The 13,308-nt window shown below is 69.1% G+C and overlaps 2 protein-coding genes across 2 annotated transcripts; both read left to right on the top strand.

The window, feature by feature from the left end:
* Positions 1 to 2,174: 2,174 nt before the first annotated feature.
* Positions 2,175 to 3,263, top strand: CCR10 (C-C motif chemokine receptor 10; the record flags this gene model as incomplete). Its single annotated transcript, XM_080359753.1, has 1 exon — positions 2,175 to 3,263. One exon carries the CDS (start codon positions 2,175 to 2,177, stop codon positions 3,261 to 3,263), a length of 1,089 nt encoding a protein of 362 aa, XP_080215879.1.
* Positions 3,264 to 5,204: 1,941 nt separating this feature from the next.
* PLEKHH3 (pleckstrin homology, MyTH4 and FERM domain containing H3) lies at positions 5,205 to 12,777 on the top strand (the record flags this gene model as incomplete). Its single annotated transcript, XM_080359630.1, has 13 exons — positions 5,205 to 5,357; positions 7,650 to 7,705; positions 8,350 to 8,438; positions 8,613 to 8,807; positions 8,952 to 9,109; positions 9,228 to 9,351; positions 9,648 to 9,945; positions 10,044 to 10,251; positions 10,457 to 10,593; positions 10,711 to 10,825; positions 11,397 to 11,846; positions 11,927 to 12,118; positions 12,206 to 12,777. The coding sequence occupies 13 exons, from the start codon at positions 5,205 to 5,207 to the stop codon at positions 12,383 to 12,385; spliced, it is 2,355 nt and encodes a 784-aa protein (XP_080215756.1). The 3' UTR covers positions 12,386 to 12,777.
* Between the last annotated feature and the right edge of the window lie 531 nt (positions 12,778 to 13,308).

Raw genomic sequence — 13,308 nt, 5'->3', positions numbered from 1 at the left:
AGGGAACAGAAAAGCCCAGGTGCAGTGGGGCCACGGTGGCAACCAGGAGTTCTGCTACCAGGGGACACAGCACCTGCCCTCCCATCTCCCGCACCCTCGCAGCACCTGCGAGTTTGTCCCCAGGAGGTGCTGATTGCTCTGGCCACAGCCCCATGTCCAACACTGTCCTGGATCAGGTCTGTGACATCCCAGGGGGACATGCAGGGTCCCCAGCTGCTCTCCAGCCAGGGTGCAGCGGCTCCCAGGTCCCACTGCACCACAGGCACTGGCTGGAGGCAACAGGAGGGCCGAGCGGGGATAAGCCACAGCAAAGACGGCTGGAGCAGGGAGAAAGGGAGATTGAGGGATTAACACGGCAAACAGCTGAAAGCCCGTTAAAGCCAGGGATCAATTTGCTCTCTCCCTGGGGAGAGGAAAGCGGAGCCTCTGCCCCACGGGAACTAATCTGTCCCTTAATGAGGAGCTGGGAATTTTGTTGTCAACAACCAGCAACGTGCCTGCCCAGCACGGGGGGGTGCCGGGGAACAGGGGTATGGGGGTGCAGGGCTGTGGGGGTGCGGCGGTGCTGGGCAGGGCTGGAACTCCTGGTGAGGAGGATGCCATGCACCAGCAGCTGCCTCACTTCCTGGAACTGCCACGTTTCCCATCAGAACGAGCTGATCCTGGACTGGACACAGCTCAGTTGCTCCCAGCAGACCAGTGTCCTGCTCAGCGCCAGCCCACAGCACCCCACACTCTTGTCCTTGGCTGTGCTCCCTCCAGATTCCCCTCTGGTACCTCTTGCCGTGGGGCAGGAGCTGCAAAAGGCCCCAGGGAGGGCTGGGGTCTCCTGAATGCACTGCTTGCCCTTGGCCAGGCCCTGCTCCCCAGAGACGGGGCTCCCCAAGTTGTCCTCCAGCCCCACGTGATGGGTTGAGCAGAGCTGCTATTCCTGTCCCCGGCACACAGATGCTAGCCACAAAATAATAGCTGCAGGATGGGCTCCAGAGCAGCGTCGCGTCTGCCTCCTCGCCTTCCTCCCCCGGGGCTGGGTTTGTGCTCTGCACCGCTCTCGGTATCAGGAGCGGCACGTGGTCAAACCACAGGTTTGCAGAGCACCGAGACACCGACAGCTCCAGACCCACCGGGCAGGGGAAAAGTCCTGCTGTGCGATGCAGGAGCAGGTGAGTGGCCGTGGAGAGAGGGGTTCGCTGGGGAATGGGCAGGGACCCCCCTTGCGGGGTTTGCTTGTTGCTTTCAAATGTTTCTCTTGTGAGCTTGTGGGTTTGGGCTGAAAGACAAAGCCCCAGGGAATGCAGGACAGCACCTGGTGCTCCAGGTCTCCAGGGCCCAGAGCAGGGAAGGGGCTGGTGGAGCTGCTGGGGTGTCAGCCTGCCCTGGCTCGGGGTTCAGACCCCACCTGTGGCCCCGGAGCAGGACGAGGATCAGGCCCGGCTGCCTGGGCTTGCTGATGGGAGCTGGAGGGAAACTGCTCTCACAAGGCTGCTGTGAGTCAGAGCTGTGCCGGATCCTGACCTCCGTGGCAATGGGGTCTCAGCTGCCCGGTGCCGGGCTGCAGGGCTGTCCCCTCACCCTGGAGCAGGACTGAGAAGCCGGGAGCTGGGAACACTGTGCACAGCTGCCTGCAGCCTATGTGAGGCAGTAGGATGTCCCAGGACCTCCCCCTCTGGGAGCAGGATCAGGTGATGTGGGGCTGTGCTGGCACTGGGATCCTCAGGGCCACGCATGGGTGGGTGGGTGCTTTGGACAAGTCCCCGCTTGCACCCTTGGGGGCTTACACTCACCTGGGGACACCGGCATGATGCCGGGCAACTGGTGCTGTGGGCTGGGTGCTGAGGCCCAGGGGCCATCAGGAGCAGATCCCCATGGCGGGTGCACGGTTAGTTTGTGGGACGTGGTGCTGTGCCGGGGGTGCCGCGACTGGGGTCACGTCTCCCCGCCAGCTCTGCACCGCAGGCAGCTGCTCGAGAAGCGTGTGGTCGCTCTCACAATGAGTGATTGCGGTGAACCTCCCGCTGCCTTGGTGTGGGTGTGAGATGGAAAATTCCCCGAGCACAGGGCTGGGGGCTGCGGCACGCCCGGGGTTCCCGCAGCGGGGCTGGGTGGGGGATGGCTGCCCTGGGTGCGGTGCAGCCGCCTGCCGCCTCCAAGCATCCCTCGCTCAGCCTCCTTCTATGCAGGCAACCCTCAGCCCCACTGCGACGGAGCCGACCGCCACCACCGACTTCTACCCCGGGTGGGACGTGTCCTTGTTGGGGGACAGCAAGCTGCCCGAGCTCTGCGAGAAGCAGGAGGTGCAGGGTTTCGCCCGCACCTACCAGCCGGCTGTCTACCTGCTGCTCTCGCTGCTGGGCATAGCGGGAAATGGGCTGGTGCTGGTCACGCACACCCGCTACCGCCGGGCACACAGCATCACCGACGTCTGCCTGCTGCACCTCGCTCTGTCTGACCTCCTGCTGCTCCTCACGCTGCCCTTCGCCGTCACCGACTCGCTGCAGGGCTGGTCCCCCGGCACGGCTGCCTGCAAGGTGCTGCAGGGCCTCTACGCCCTCAACTTCTACAGTGGCTTCCTCTTCCTCACCTGCATCAGCGTGGACCGCTACGTGGCCATCGTGCAGGTGGCGGCTGCTTGCCGCTTGCGCCCACGGGCTCGCCGCCACGGCTGGCTGACGGCAGGGCTGGCCTGGCTGCTGGCCACGCTGCTGGCGCTACCGCAGTTCATCTACAGTGAAGCGGAGCAGCACCAGGATCTCCAGCTCTGCCGCGTCGTCTTCCCCCGGGCGGTTTCACGAGCAGCACGGGGGGCCACCAACCTGGTGCAGGTGGTGCTGGGCTTCGCGGTGCCCTTCCTGGTCATGGCAAGCTGCTACGCAGCCGTGGCCCGGACACTGCTGGCCACCCGTGGTGCCCAGCCCCATCGGGCACTGCGGGTGCTGCTGGCCCTCGTGCTGGTGTTTGTGGCCCTGCAGTTGCCCCACAGCCTGATGGTGCTGCTGGACGCGGCCGAGCTGCTGGCCAGCTGGGAGGTGAGCTGTGCCCAGAGCCGCCGCAAGGACCTGGCCCTGCTAGTCACGGGCGGGCTGGCCTACCTGCGCTGCTGCCTCAACCCGCTGCTCTACGCCTTCCTGGGCCAACGTTTCCGCCGGGAGCTGTGCCTGCTGGCCAGCGATGCCGGCTGTGTGGGACCCCTCGACTCGCGCTGCCCCAGCTGCCCCAGTCCCCGTCGGAGGACGTCGCTCTCCACCTGCCAGGATGTGGTGTAGGGACACAGCACCCAGGGGCTCAGCCCCTCCGTGGCTTCTCGTTGGTGCATGGACGTGCCCCGGGTACCCACAGAGCATCCTGGCAAGGGCAGTGCCAGACAACACACACGGTGCCCACACACACGTGGGCAGGAGGAGCAGCCCCACAGCACCCGTGGGACCTGCAAGCGCCTCTACTGCCCAGCGCGCCACCAGGCTGGGGGGGACCCTGCGATGACACGCGTATTCGGGGAGCCGTGCGGTGCGGGGGGGCTGGAGGCGGTGGGTGCACACAGCTGGGTCCCGCCCTCGCAATAAACCCCGGTCGAGCCGCGGTGGGTGAGCGGCGTCTCCGTGCGGGACAGGGACGCCCCGAGGGGGGACACGGGCCGGTGCTGCCGGGGGGAATTTGCCCAGGAGCGGGGTGCGGGGGAGCGGGGCGGGGGGAGCTCCGTGCCCACCGGCGCTGGCGGGGTGATGCCTGCAGGAGGCAGCACAACCTCGCGCTTCCTGCAGTCCCCTGCCTGTGCCCTGCCTGTGCCCTTCCTGTCCCCGCGGTCCCCTTCCTGGGCTCCCCCAGTCCCGCGGTGCCCCCAGCCCCGCGCAGGCGTTCACGGGGCGCAGCTGGGGACTGGGGGCAGGAGCGGGGGGCACCCCCCAACACAGCCCAGCCAACACAGGCAGCGGCAGAGCCCACGCCGCCATCCCAGAGGGCACGGTGCTACAGGGGACAGGAGTCCCGGGCTGGTGACAGCAGAGCCTACCCCGGAAAAGTCTGCAGTGGATCCTGTTGGAAAAACCCCTCCCGACGTGGGGGGCCACAGGGACCAGAGGGACTTTCCTCTCCCCTCCTCACTTCCCCCACGAAGTCCTCTGCCCTGGCGCTTCCTAGCCCAGCGGCTCCCACTTCCCCCGGGGCCAGGGCACCGCGGTGGGGGTGGCACGACCTGGATGCGCTCGCCCCCCCAGGGTGCCGGGAGTGGGACGGGTGCAGCTCTGGTGCAGCCACTCGTGGGGTCTCTGCAGTGGAGCTGGGCATGCAGGGGAGCATCTCCCGCCCCAGTGGTGCCCACGGCTGTCCCCGCTGCCCTCCGGCCCCACGGCGGGGCTCAGCCCCCCGGCGCAGGCCCGGTGCTGGCTGCGTGGGAGGAGAGCTGGCAGCCGGCGCTTCCTGCGTGCGCATCCCAGCACCGCAGGCTCCCAGAGACGGTGTTGACCCAACAGCTGTAGCAAAGCCAGAGCCGCGGCTGATGTGCTTAACCCCTTGCAGGGCTCCAGGGCCCGGGCGCTGTCACGGCACCGATGGCTCAATGGAGCTGCGGACTCTCTGCTGCTGCGCCGAGCCCGGGGCTGCAGCACCGGTGTGACATGGGCTCATGGGGACGCAAGGGCTGACAGGACAGATCTGCCCAAGCGCGGTGCCCACCTGCCCGCGGAGCTCCGGTACCACACCGGGCTGAGCCGCCTTCGCGGGACGGGTGCTGGTGCTGCGGCACGGAGGGTTTGGGCCAGCCCATGGCGCCGGTGCTGCGGGACAGCTCGACGCCGTGGCCGGTGGAACCCCGGGGCTACCGGAACGAGCGCTCCCCGCCCGGAGTCTGTGCCCGGTGCCGGTGCCCAGGCCCGGTGCATCGTGCCGGCGGTGGCTCCGGGAGCACCGGCCCCGTGACAGCCCGATCGTGCGACACCTCCGGATCTTCCCCCGTCCGCCGCGCGCCCCCGCCCGGTAGGTGACGCAAGCGGCGGCTCCGCCGCCCCGGGCGCGCTGGCTCCGCCCCGGGCCGCGCGCGGCGATTGGCGGGGGCCGGTGACGCGCCTGGCCCGGCCCGCCCGGGGCGGCGGCGGCGGTGGGGCCGGTCCCGGCGGTGGCGGCGGCGGCGACGGCCGGTGCGCGGCGCGGGCGGGCGGCGGGCCGGTCCCGTCGCTGTCCCGTCGCGGTCCCGTCCCGTCACCGGCGGGGCGATGCCGTTCCCGGGCGGGCTGTGGTGGCTGCTGTGCTGCCGGCAGGGCTTCACGCTGCTGCGGCGGGACTACGGCGACGCGGACCGGGAAGCGGACGGCGAGGCCGAGGAGGAGGAGGAGGCGTCCTTCGAGCTCCGCGCACAGGGAGACCAGGTGGGGCCGGCACCGGCACCGGAGCCGCGGCTGGGCATGGCGCGGCGGGACCGGGGGTGCGCGGCTCCTCTCGCCCGGGGTGCGCGGCTCTGCCCGGCTCGGCGCGGCCGTGCGGCCCCGGGCCCGTGCTTGGCGGCGTTGCCCCGGCTCGTCCCGGTCCTCGCCGCCCCGGCGAGAGCAGCTGCCGCCCGCCCGGGCACGTTCCCGCCGATCCCGCCGCCGGGGCTGCCCTTGGCGCGTCCCCGCCGCCGGCCGGGGGATCGCGGGGGTTCAGCCCGGTGGGTGCGGGGAAGCCGCGGCCTTCGGGCGGGCGCTGGGGGTCCCGGAGCCCGCGGGGCAGAGCCGAGGGGTGCGGGGGCCGCTGCCGGCTGCATCCCGACTCGAGGCCCTTGCTGGTGCCGCGGTGGCGGGACCCGGGTGCCCGGTGGGTGCTGGGGCGCAGCTGAAGCCGGGGCGCTGCCAGGCCAGCTGGGCGGCAGAGCTGCTGGTGGAGCTGGGTGCTGCCCTGCCTGTGCTGCGCTGCCTGCGCTACCCTGCCCTTGCCTGCTCTTCGGGGCAAGAGCCATGGGACTGGAGGTGCCAAATCCCACACTGAAGCCCATACCTGCCCTGTGCCACTGCCAGGGTCACGTTGGCCGGTGTACAGAGGGTCCCCACAGGACGGGTTCCTCGGGACGGCCATGGCTCTGCGCAGACCTGTCGGGGCAGGCCGGGGCTGTTGGCGGCACACGGCGCCCCGGGAGCACGTGCCGGGCGCGGGGAGCAGGCCTGGATCTCCCCGCTCCGGCTGCTTCCTCTGTTTAGGGAAGCAAAGCGACGGAAACCGGCGCTTCCTCCGGCCGGGCTGCGTGCGGGACAGCTGATAGCGTGAGGTGGCGGGGGGAATGCCGACTCCCAGGGGTTCCTCCTGCACCCAGGGCCACGGGACTGTGTCCCTGCCTAGAGGGGACATAGGAGGTGGTGACAGCCTGACCCCACTTACTGTGTCCCCTCTCCCACTGACCACCATGGGGTCTACAGCACAGCCTTGCTGTCACCAGGCTGCCCTGGCAGCATGTCCCCTTCCCTGGCAGTGCCAGCCCCCCGGGGGCGGCAGAGACAGCAGTGGGGCTGGAGCTGGGCCCTCTGGGCACCAGTGACAGTGCCAAGGGCACGGCAATCGCAGGAGCTGTCTTTGGGCTTCCAGCATCCCATGGGCTGTGCTGGCTCTGGAGGTCCAAGCGTGGGCGGCCGTGACGCCAGTTCCCCGGGGAGCCCTTTGCCATGGCTGGGGAGTCCTTGGAAACCCACAGTGCCCGCCGCCCCTTCCTGGGAGCGTGGGAGCAGCGGCCCTGGCCCTGCCGCCGCGGTTCCTCTCTCGTTTATTTATATCCCTGCGAAGGAGCTGGCCACCACTGCCGCCACCTCCTCCCGTGGGCCGTGGCTGAGGAGCTGGGTGCTGTCTCCGTGCCCGCAGCCTTGCAGGAGCGCACGGAGCCGTCCCCGGCAGCGGGACAGTCACTGCAGGAGCTGGCCCTGTGCATGGGTGCCAGCGCTGCGTGACAGGTGCCCTTAATGCCATGGGTCAGTGGCACCCAGCCCTGCCCCGCGGCGCAGCCGTACCTGCAGCGGCTCCCCCCTTCCTGCTGCTATTTTTAGCAGACGTCTCTTTTTCTTGGCGTTTCATGGCGCGCTCTGCCCTGTCACTTCTCCGGCTGCCCTGTTGGGCCGCAGCTGGCAGGAGCATGCGCGCATCTCCCGGGACAGCGTCCCCATGTCCCCGCGCCCCGCTGTGCCGGGGTGCCCTGCCCCACCCGGTGTCTGCCCGTGCCTGGGCACTGCCTCGTGTCCCAGCACATGTGCCGCGGTTATCACGTGGGCGGCACCGTCCACGTCAAGTTGTGCTGCGCGAGGAGGAACCATCTCCCATCCCGCGGCAGGGCCAGGGACTTCCCTGTGCCGCGTCCCACCGCCGCGGGCAGGAAGTCAGCGGCCCCGGCACAATGGGACTTTGTGCCGTAAGCGTATTACTCAGCACTGACCTTGTGCAATTCTGCACGGTATTCAGCCTGCTGGGTCAGCTGAGGATACACGGCCAGCGGCTGCCCCCGCGCCCGCAGGGTGCCCCAGCTGCTGCCCTGGCTCCTGCCCTGGCTGTGGGGGGCATGGGGACTCCCTGCCCCATGGTGGCAGGACACAAACGTGTCCCTGTTGGCCCCGAGCTGGGCTAATGAGGAGCCAAGCCATCATCGGGGGAATGTTTGGGGGTGCCAGGCGGTGACGGTGGGGCTGAGACCTCTCCTCTTTCCCCAGGGGTCCCTGGAGGTGAACCTGAGCCAGCCCACCCGCAGCAACAGCGGCTCGGAGCGGTGAGTGTCCCCCTGCCTCGGTTCCACCAGCCGTTCCATCACATCCCTCACGTGGTGCTGGGGGTCTGGCACGCCGTGGCAGGATGCACCGGTGCCGGTGTGTGCCGTACCGCCCTGCCCGCGGGGTCAGCACTGTGCTGTGCCAGTCTGGAGCAGGGGACGGCAGAGACACGACTGTGACGCTCTGTCCCCATCCCTGGTGCGTCCTGGGGCACATCTCCATCCCTCTGCCGTGCGGGATGGCTTGGCTGCTGCCGGCTGAGCCGATAGGTGCCATGGGTGTCCCCTGCTGTGCCAGGAGGCTCTGCCAGGCCATGCCCACCCGCGGAGCCATGGCCGAGGAGACGGGGTGCCGGGGCACAGGGGCCGGCTTGCTCCCTGTCCTTCCAGCGCTGACGCCGCTGCCAACATTCCTTCCTGGTTGTTCATTTTCCGAATTCCTTGGCAGGGCCGCGACTGCAAACAGCTTATTTTTAGCCAGGGTCATCTGCACCCGATGGCTCTGCTGCGTTCCCACCGCGGGGTTTTGGGGTGTCCGGAGCTCCTCGGGACCTGGCTCACCCCAAGCCTTGGACCGTCTCCCCGCGTGGGGGCCGCGGGAGGCACGCGTGGGCACTCAGGCTCAGCCCCGTGTCCCTCTCCAGGTCCCTGCTGGTTGCGGAGGAGATGCGCAGCCTCATCGTGGAGAAGGGCCCAGGGCCGGTGGACGATGATCCTGATACTCTCGTGAAAGGTGGGCACAGGGGTCTCTGCTCCTGGGGTAGCCAGGACTGGGGGGATTATGCCCGACCGTGGCTTGGTCCCATCCCAGAGGGGCAGGGGACACCGGCTGGTGCCCCGCAGACCCTGCCCTGTGCCGTTGGGGCGGATGGTGCCGGCGATTGGGGCTGAGGCTTCCCCTCCCCAGGCTGGCTGCAGCGGGAGGTGCGGGGCGGCGTGAAGACCCCCTGGATCCGGCCTCGGAAATACTGGTTTGTGCTGACGCCCGACTCCCTGGACTACTACAGCAGCAACGAGAAGGGCGCCCGGCGCCTGGGCTCCCTGGTGCTCACCAGCCTCTGCTCCGTGCTCTGGCCGGACAAGCAGACCTACAAGGAGACAGGTAGGGTGTCACAGCCCTCGGTTGGGCTGTGCCTGTGCAGCTCCTCGTGCCCTGTGTCACCCTCCCCGCCCCGGGAGGCCACTGTGACGCAGAGGAGGGGCTGGGGGTCCGTGGGGCAGCGGGTGAGCTGTCTGTCCCTCGCAGGCTACTGGAGCGTGACGGTGTTTGGCAGGAAGCATTGCTACCGCCTGTACACCGAGCACCTGAACGAGGCCGTGCACTGGGTCTGCGCCGTGCAGAAGGTCATCGACAGCAAAGCGCCCGTCCAGACGCCCACCCAGCTGCTCATGCGCGACGTTGAGGTGAGTCTGTGGCCCCACAGCCATCAGCAGGGCTGGGATGGACGGTTCCCGAGTGCCCGTGCCGGGCTCTCGGCCGCACAGCCCCTCTGCAGCTGCTGCCATTGCTTCCCCCGCTCAGGAGCACTGCGGCAGCCCCGAGGTCCTGGAGCAGATCTACCGCTGCAACCCCATCCTGCGCTACACCAGCAGCCCCCTCTACGCTCCCCTGCTGCCCTTCCCCTATGGGAGCCTGGACCAAAGCGGTGAGGAGTGGGCGGGGGTCCCGCATGTTGGGCTGGCCCTGGGTGCACGTACAGTGCTGGGGGGGCATGGGGAAGCCCATGGGAGTGTTAACCCACCCTGGCTGGACGTGCAGAAGAAATTTTTGACCCTGAGGTGGTGAGAGCCTGGCCCAGGTTCCCAGAGAGGTGGTGGATGAACCATCCCTGAGACACCCCAGGCCAGGCTGGACGGGGCTCTGAGCACCCTGAGCTGGTGCAGATGTCCCTGGTCCCTTCCAACCCAAATGATTCTATGATTCTATGACCCTGTCCTGCAGCCCCCAGCCCCCGCAGCTACACCACGCTGCGCGACGAGGCCGTGAAGCTCTTCAACTCGCTGCAGCAGCTGGAGTCGGAGCGGGACCCGGTGCCGCTGATGCAGGGCGTCCTGCAGACCTGCCTGGACCTGCCGCCGCTGGTGGATGAGATCTACTGCCAGCTGGTGAAGCAGACCACGGAGCCGCCGGCGCCGGGCGGGCAGAGCGACCTGCACTACTGGCAGCTCCTCACCTGCATGAGCTGCACCTTCCTGCCCTCCCCGCCCGTCCTGCGATTCCTGCGCTTCCACCTGGACAGGTGAGCGATGGCGGAGCCGGGCTGCGGGCAGGGAGTCGCCGGGTGCCGGGGCCACCGTTGGGCTCGTGCCACCCTGACCCTCCTGGCATCTCTCGCAGGACGGAGAGCCGGTTCCCCGCCTCGGAGATGGCCAAGTACGCCTGCTTCATCCGCGAGGCGCTGGGCAAGACGAAGGGGCGGGAGTGCGTCCCCTCGCTGGAGGAGATCCTGGTGCTGATGCGGCGGCAGGAGATGATCTGCACTGTGCACTGCCCGGGGGCGCCCGCCTGCAGCGTGGCCATCAGCTCCCACACCACGGCCGAGGAGGTGAGGGGCTGCGGCTGCGCCAGCGGCTCCGCACGTTTTGGCACGGGGGGGGCTGGGTGCGCTGGGGGGCTCCTGTGGGTCCCTCCCAGAGGGGCTGGGGGCCGTCTGCCTTTGCCTGCCGTGACCTGTCTGTGTCCCCTTTGCAGCCCTGAGCGCCGCGGCCAGGGACGCGCAGTCACCGTCGGTTGCCTTTGTCTTGCCCCAGGTGGCCCGGGAGCTGGTGTCGCGCCTGGGGCTGTCCCAGAGCCCCAACCTCTTTGCGCTCTATGAGCAGTCCCGGCGGCGGGAGCAGCCTGTGGGCAACGCCACGCTGCTGGCCGACGTCCTCACCAGGTTTGAAAAGTAAATGTCCCGCTCTGCTGCCTACATGGGAGAGGGGCCGGGGGGACCGAGGGAGGGAGGGGACGGTGTGGGGACACCTCTGTCCCGTGCTGATGGAGTCGGTCCCTTCTGCCGCAGCCTGGCCGGGGAGGAGCAGGACCCGCCGTGCCGGCTCTGCTTCAAACACTACGGCTTCCTGGACACGGACAACGTCCCGCGGGACAGCCTGGAGTTCGCCCTCCTCTTCGAGCAGGTGAGAGCCATGTCGGGTGGCTGTGCTGTGCCCTCCCGTCACACCAAGAAAGGCCTTGAGGTGCTGGAGCGAGTGGAGAGAAGGGAACAGAGCTGGTGAGGGGCTGGAGCACAAGGGTGATGGAGCGGCTGAGGGACCTGGGGGTTCAGCTGGAGAACAGGAGCTGAGGGGAGACCTTGTGATCTCTGAACTGCCTGAAAGGAGCTTGGAGCCAGGGGGGTCGGGCTCTGCTCCCCAGGAACAAGCGCCAGGAGCAGAGGAAACGGCCTCAAGTTGCACCAGGGGAGGGTGAGGTTGGATCTGGGGAACAATTTCTTCCCCAAAGGGCTGTGGGGCATTGGAACAGGCTGCCCAGGGCAGTGCTGGAGTCACCAGCCCTGGAGGGCTGGACAGACGGACATGAGGTTCTCAGGACATGGGGCAGGGACAGGGGTGGGTTATGGTTGGACTCGGTGATCTTGCGGGGCTTTTCCGACCCAAATGATTCCATACCGGGGGTGGCTGTGCTGCGCCGTGCCAGGGTGTCCGTGCCGCGGTGACCACACTGTACCCGCTCACCCCCCTCCCGCAGGCGCACGAGATGGTGCTGCGGGGCTTCGTGCCCACGTCGGAGGAGACGCTGCAGACGCTGGCAGCTCTTCGCCTGCAGAGCCTCAACAGCGACTTCTCCACCCACGCGCCTTTCCCGCGCCTGGAGGAGCTCTTCCCGCCCCGCGTCCTGCACGCCCGCCTGCCGCCCCCCCGCCACCGGCCGCCCCCCAAGTGCCGGGGGGCCCGGCTGCGCGCGGGGCTGCTGGCCGGGGGGCTCTGGGGACAAGCGCTGGCCAAGCAGCGAGCGGAACGGGACCAGCGCCTGCGGGGCCGGCTGCGCGAGGAGGGGGCCAGCACCATGGCCGCCATCCTGGAGAAGTGGAAGCTGCTGCAGGGCATGGGCCGCCCCGAGGCCATGGCCGCCTACGTGGCGCTGGTGCGCGAGTGGCCCGGCTTCGGCTCCACGCTCTTTGACGTCAACCTGCGCGTGGTGAGGCCGCAGGGGGCTGGGGACGGGGACGGGGGCGGCTGTGGCAGGAGGTGGCCCTGACGCCCTGTTGTCCCCCGCAGAGCGCGCTGGGCGCCGTGCCGCAGCGGCTGTGGTTGGGCATCGGCGCCAAGGCCGTCTCGCTCTACAAGCCGGGGGAGCCTGAGCCCTTGGACAGCTTCTGCTACGGCCGCATCTCCTCCTTCGGCGCCTCCGACAGCAGCACTTTCCGTCTCTCCGTGGAGGACCAGGACCTGCTCTTCGAGACCTCCCAGGTACAGGCAGCCGTCCCTCTGTCCCGCTGTCCCCCCCGGGGTTGTCTGTCCCCCGGGGCTGACCCAGCGTGTCCCTCTGCCCTGCAGGTGGACGAGATCGCCCAGCTCCTCAACACGTACCTCGCCTCAGCGGGCGCCCAGCGACCGCCCCGGCCCCACGAGCCGGTGGCCACCAGCCCCCCAGCTCCCCCCGGACCTCCCCAGGGGCTCTGCCCCACGCCAGTGTCCCGGCCGCACCGGCCGCCCGTGGGCTCGTTCCCCAGCTAGCCCAGTGGCCAGCGCAGCCACACAGGGTGCTCCCGATGGCCAGCTCGGGGGGTGGCTGGCGTAGCAGCAAGCGCTGGGTCTGTGCCGGTCCCCCGGCGCTCCCTGGAGCGGGGGGACAGGGGCTCGTGCTCCCCACGCCACAGTTGCCTTTCTGGTTAATTTTCCTTAATTTATTTCGAGACGCCTATGTCCCCCACGTCTCCCAGCACTTTCCCTGGAGGGCAGCGGGGCCGCCGTGCCGCGGTCCCCCCGCGCTGCCCCCAGGCTTGTCCCCGTCCCTTGCACCCCGGTGCCTTCGCCTCCAGCACTCGTGCTGCCCGGCAGCTCTGCCCTGGCTCCTGCCACCCCCGGGGGGGCTTTGCCCAGGGCAGGGGGCTGCGGGGCAGCGGTGCGGTGCCATCGTCTGTCTGTCCGTCCGCTGAACCCACCCCCCCACTCCTCTTGGAAAGCTGCGGGCGGCTTTTGGCTGAGCCGCCTCGGGGACCAGCGGGCGCCTTTGGTGGCCCCGTGTAGGGCTCGTGGTGCGGGGTGGCCGGTGGCTGGTACGGCTGGGGCTTGGCCCCTCAATGTTGCCTCTGTAAAGTTTGTCGGTTCTGTCTTGGGGAGGGGGGGGGTTGTTTGTTTTTCTAAATAAATGCACAAAGGAAAGGCTGGGATTCCTGTGCTGGAGCTCGGGCCGATCCTGGGTGCAGTGGTGGCGGGGAGGAGCAGCACAGTGTGTCCTTGGGGACAGGGACTGTCATCCCTCCGTGGCTCCAGCCAGCACAGGCTGCTCGCGGCGCCCTTTGGCATTTCATCAACAGCACGGGCAGCTCCCCGGCACCCCCTGGCACTGCCCGGCCCGGCCGGGGGGGAACTGCCCCGGCAGCGCGGCCGCTGCCAAAGGGGGCGTGGGATCCCGGCGCTGCCGCGGCGGGGACGGT

Source organism: Nesoenas mayeri (genome assembly GCF_963082525.1).
Source record: "Nesoenas mayeri genome assembly, chromosome: 26".
In the NCBI taxonomy this organism is placed as follows: domain Eukaryota; kingdom Metazoa; phylum Chordata; class Aves; order Columbiformes; family Columbidae; genus Nesoenas; species Nesoenas mayeri.
This window is presented reverse-complemented; position numbering and strand designations above follow the sequence as displayed.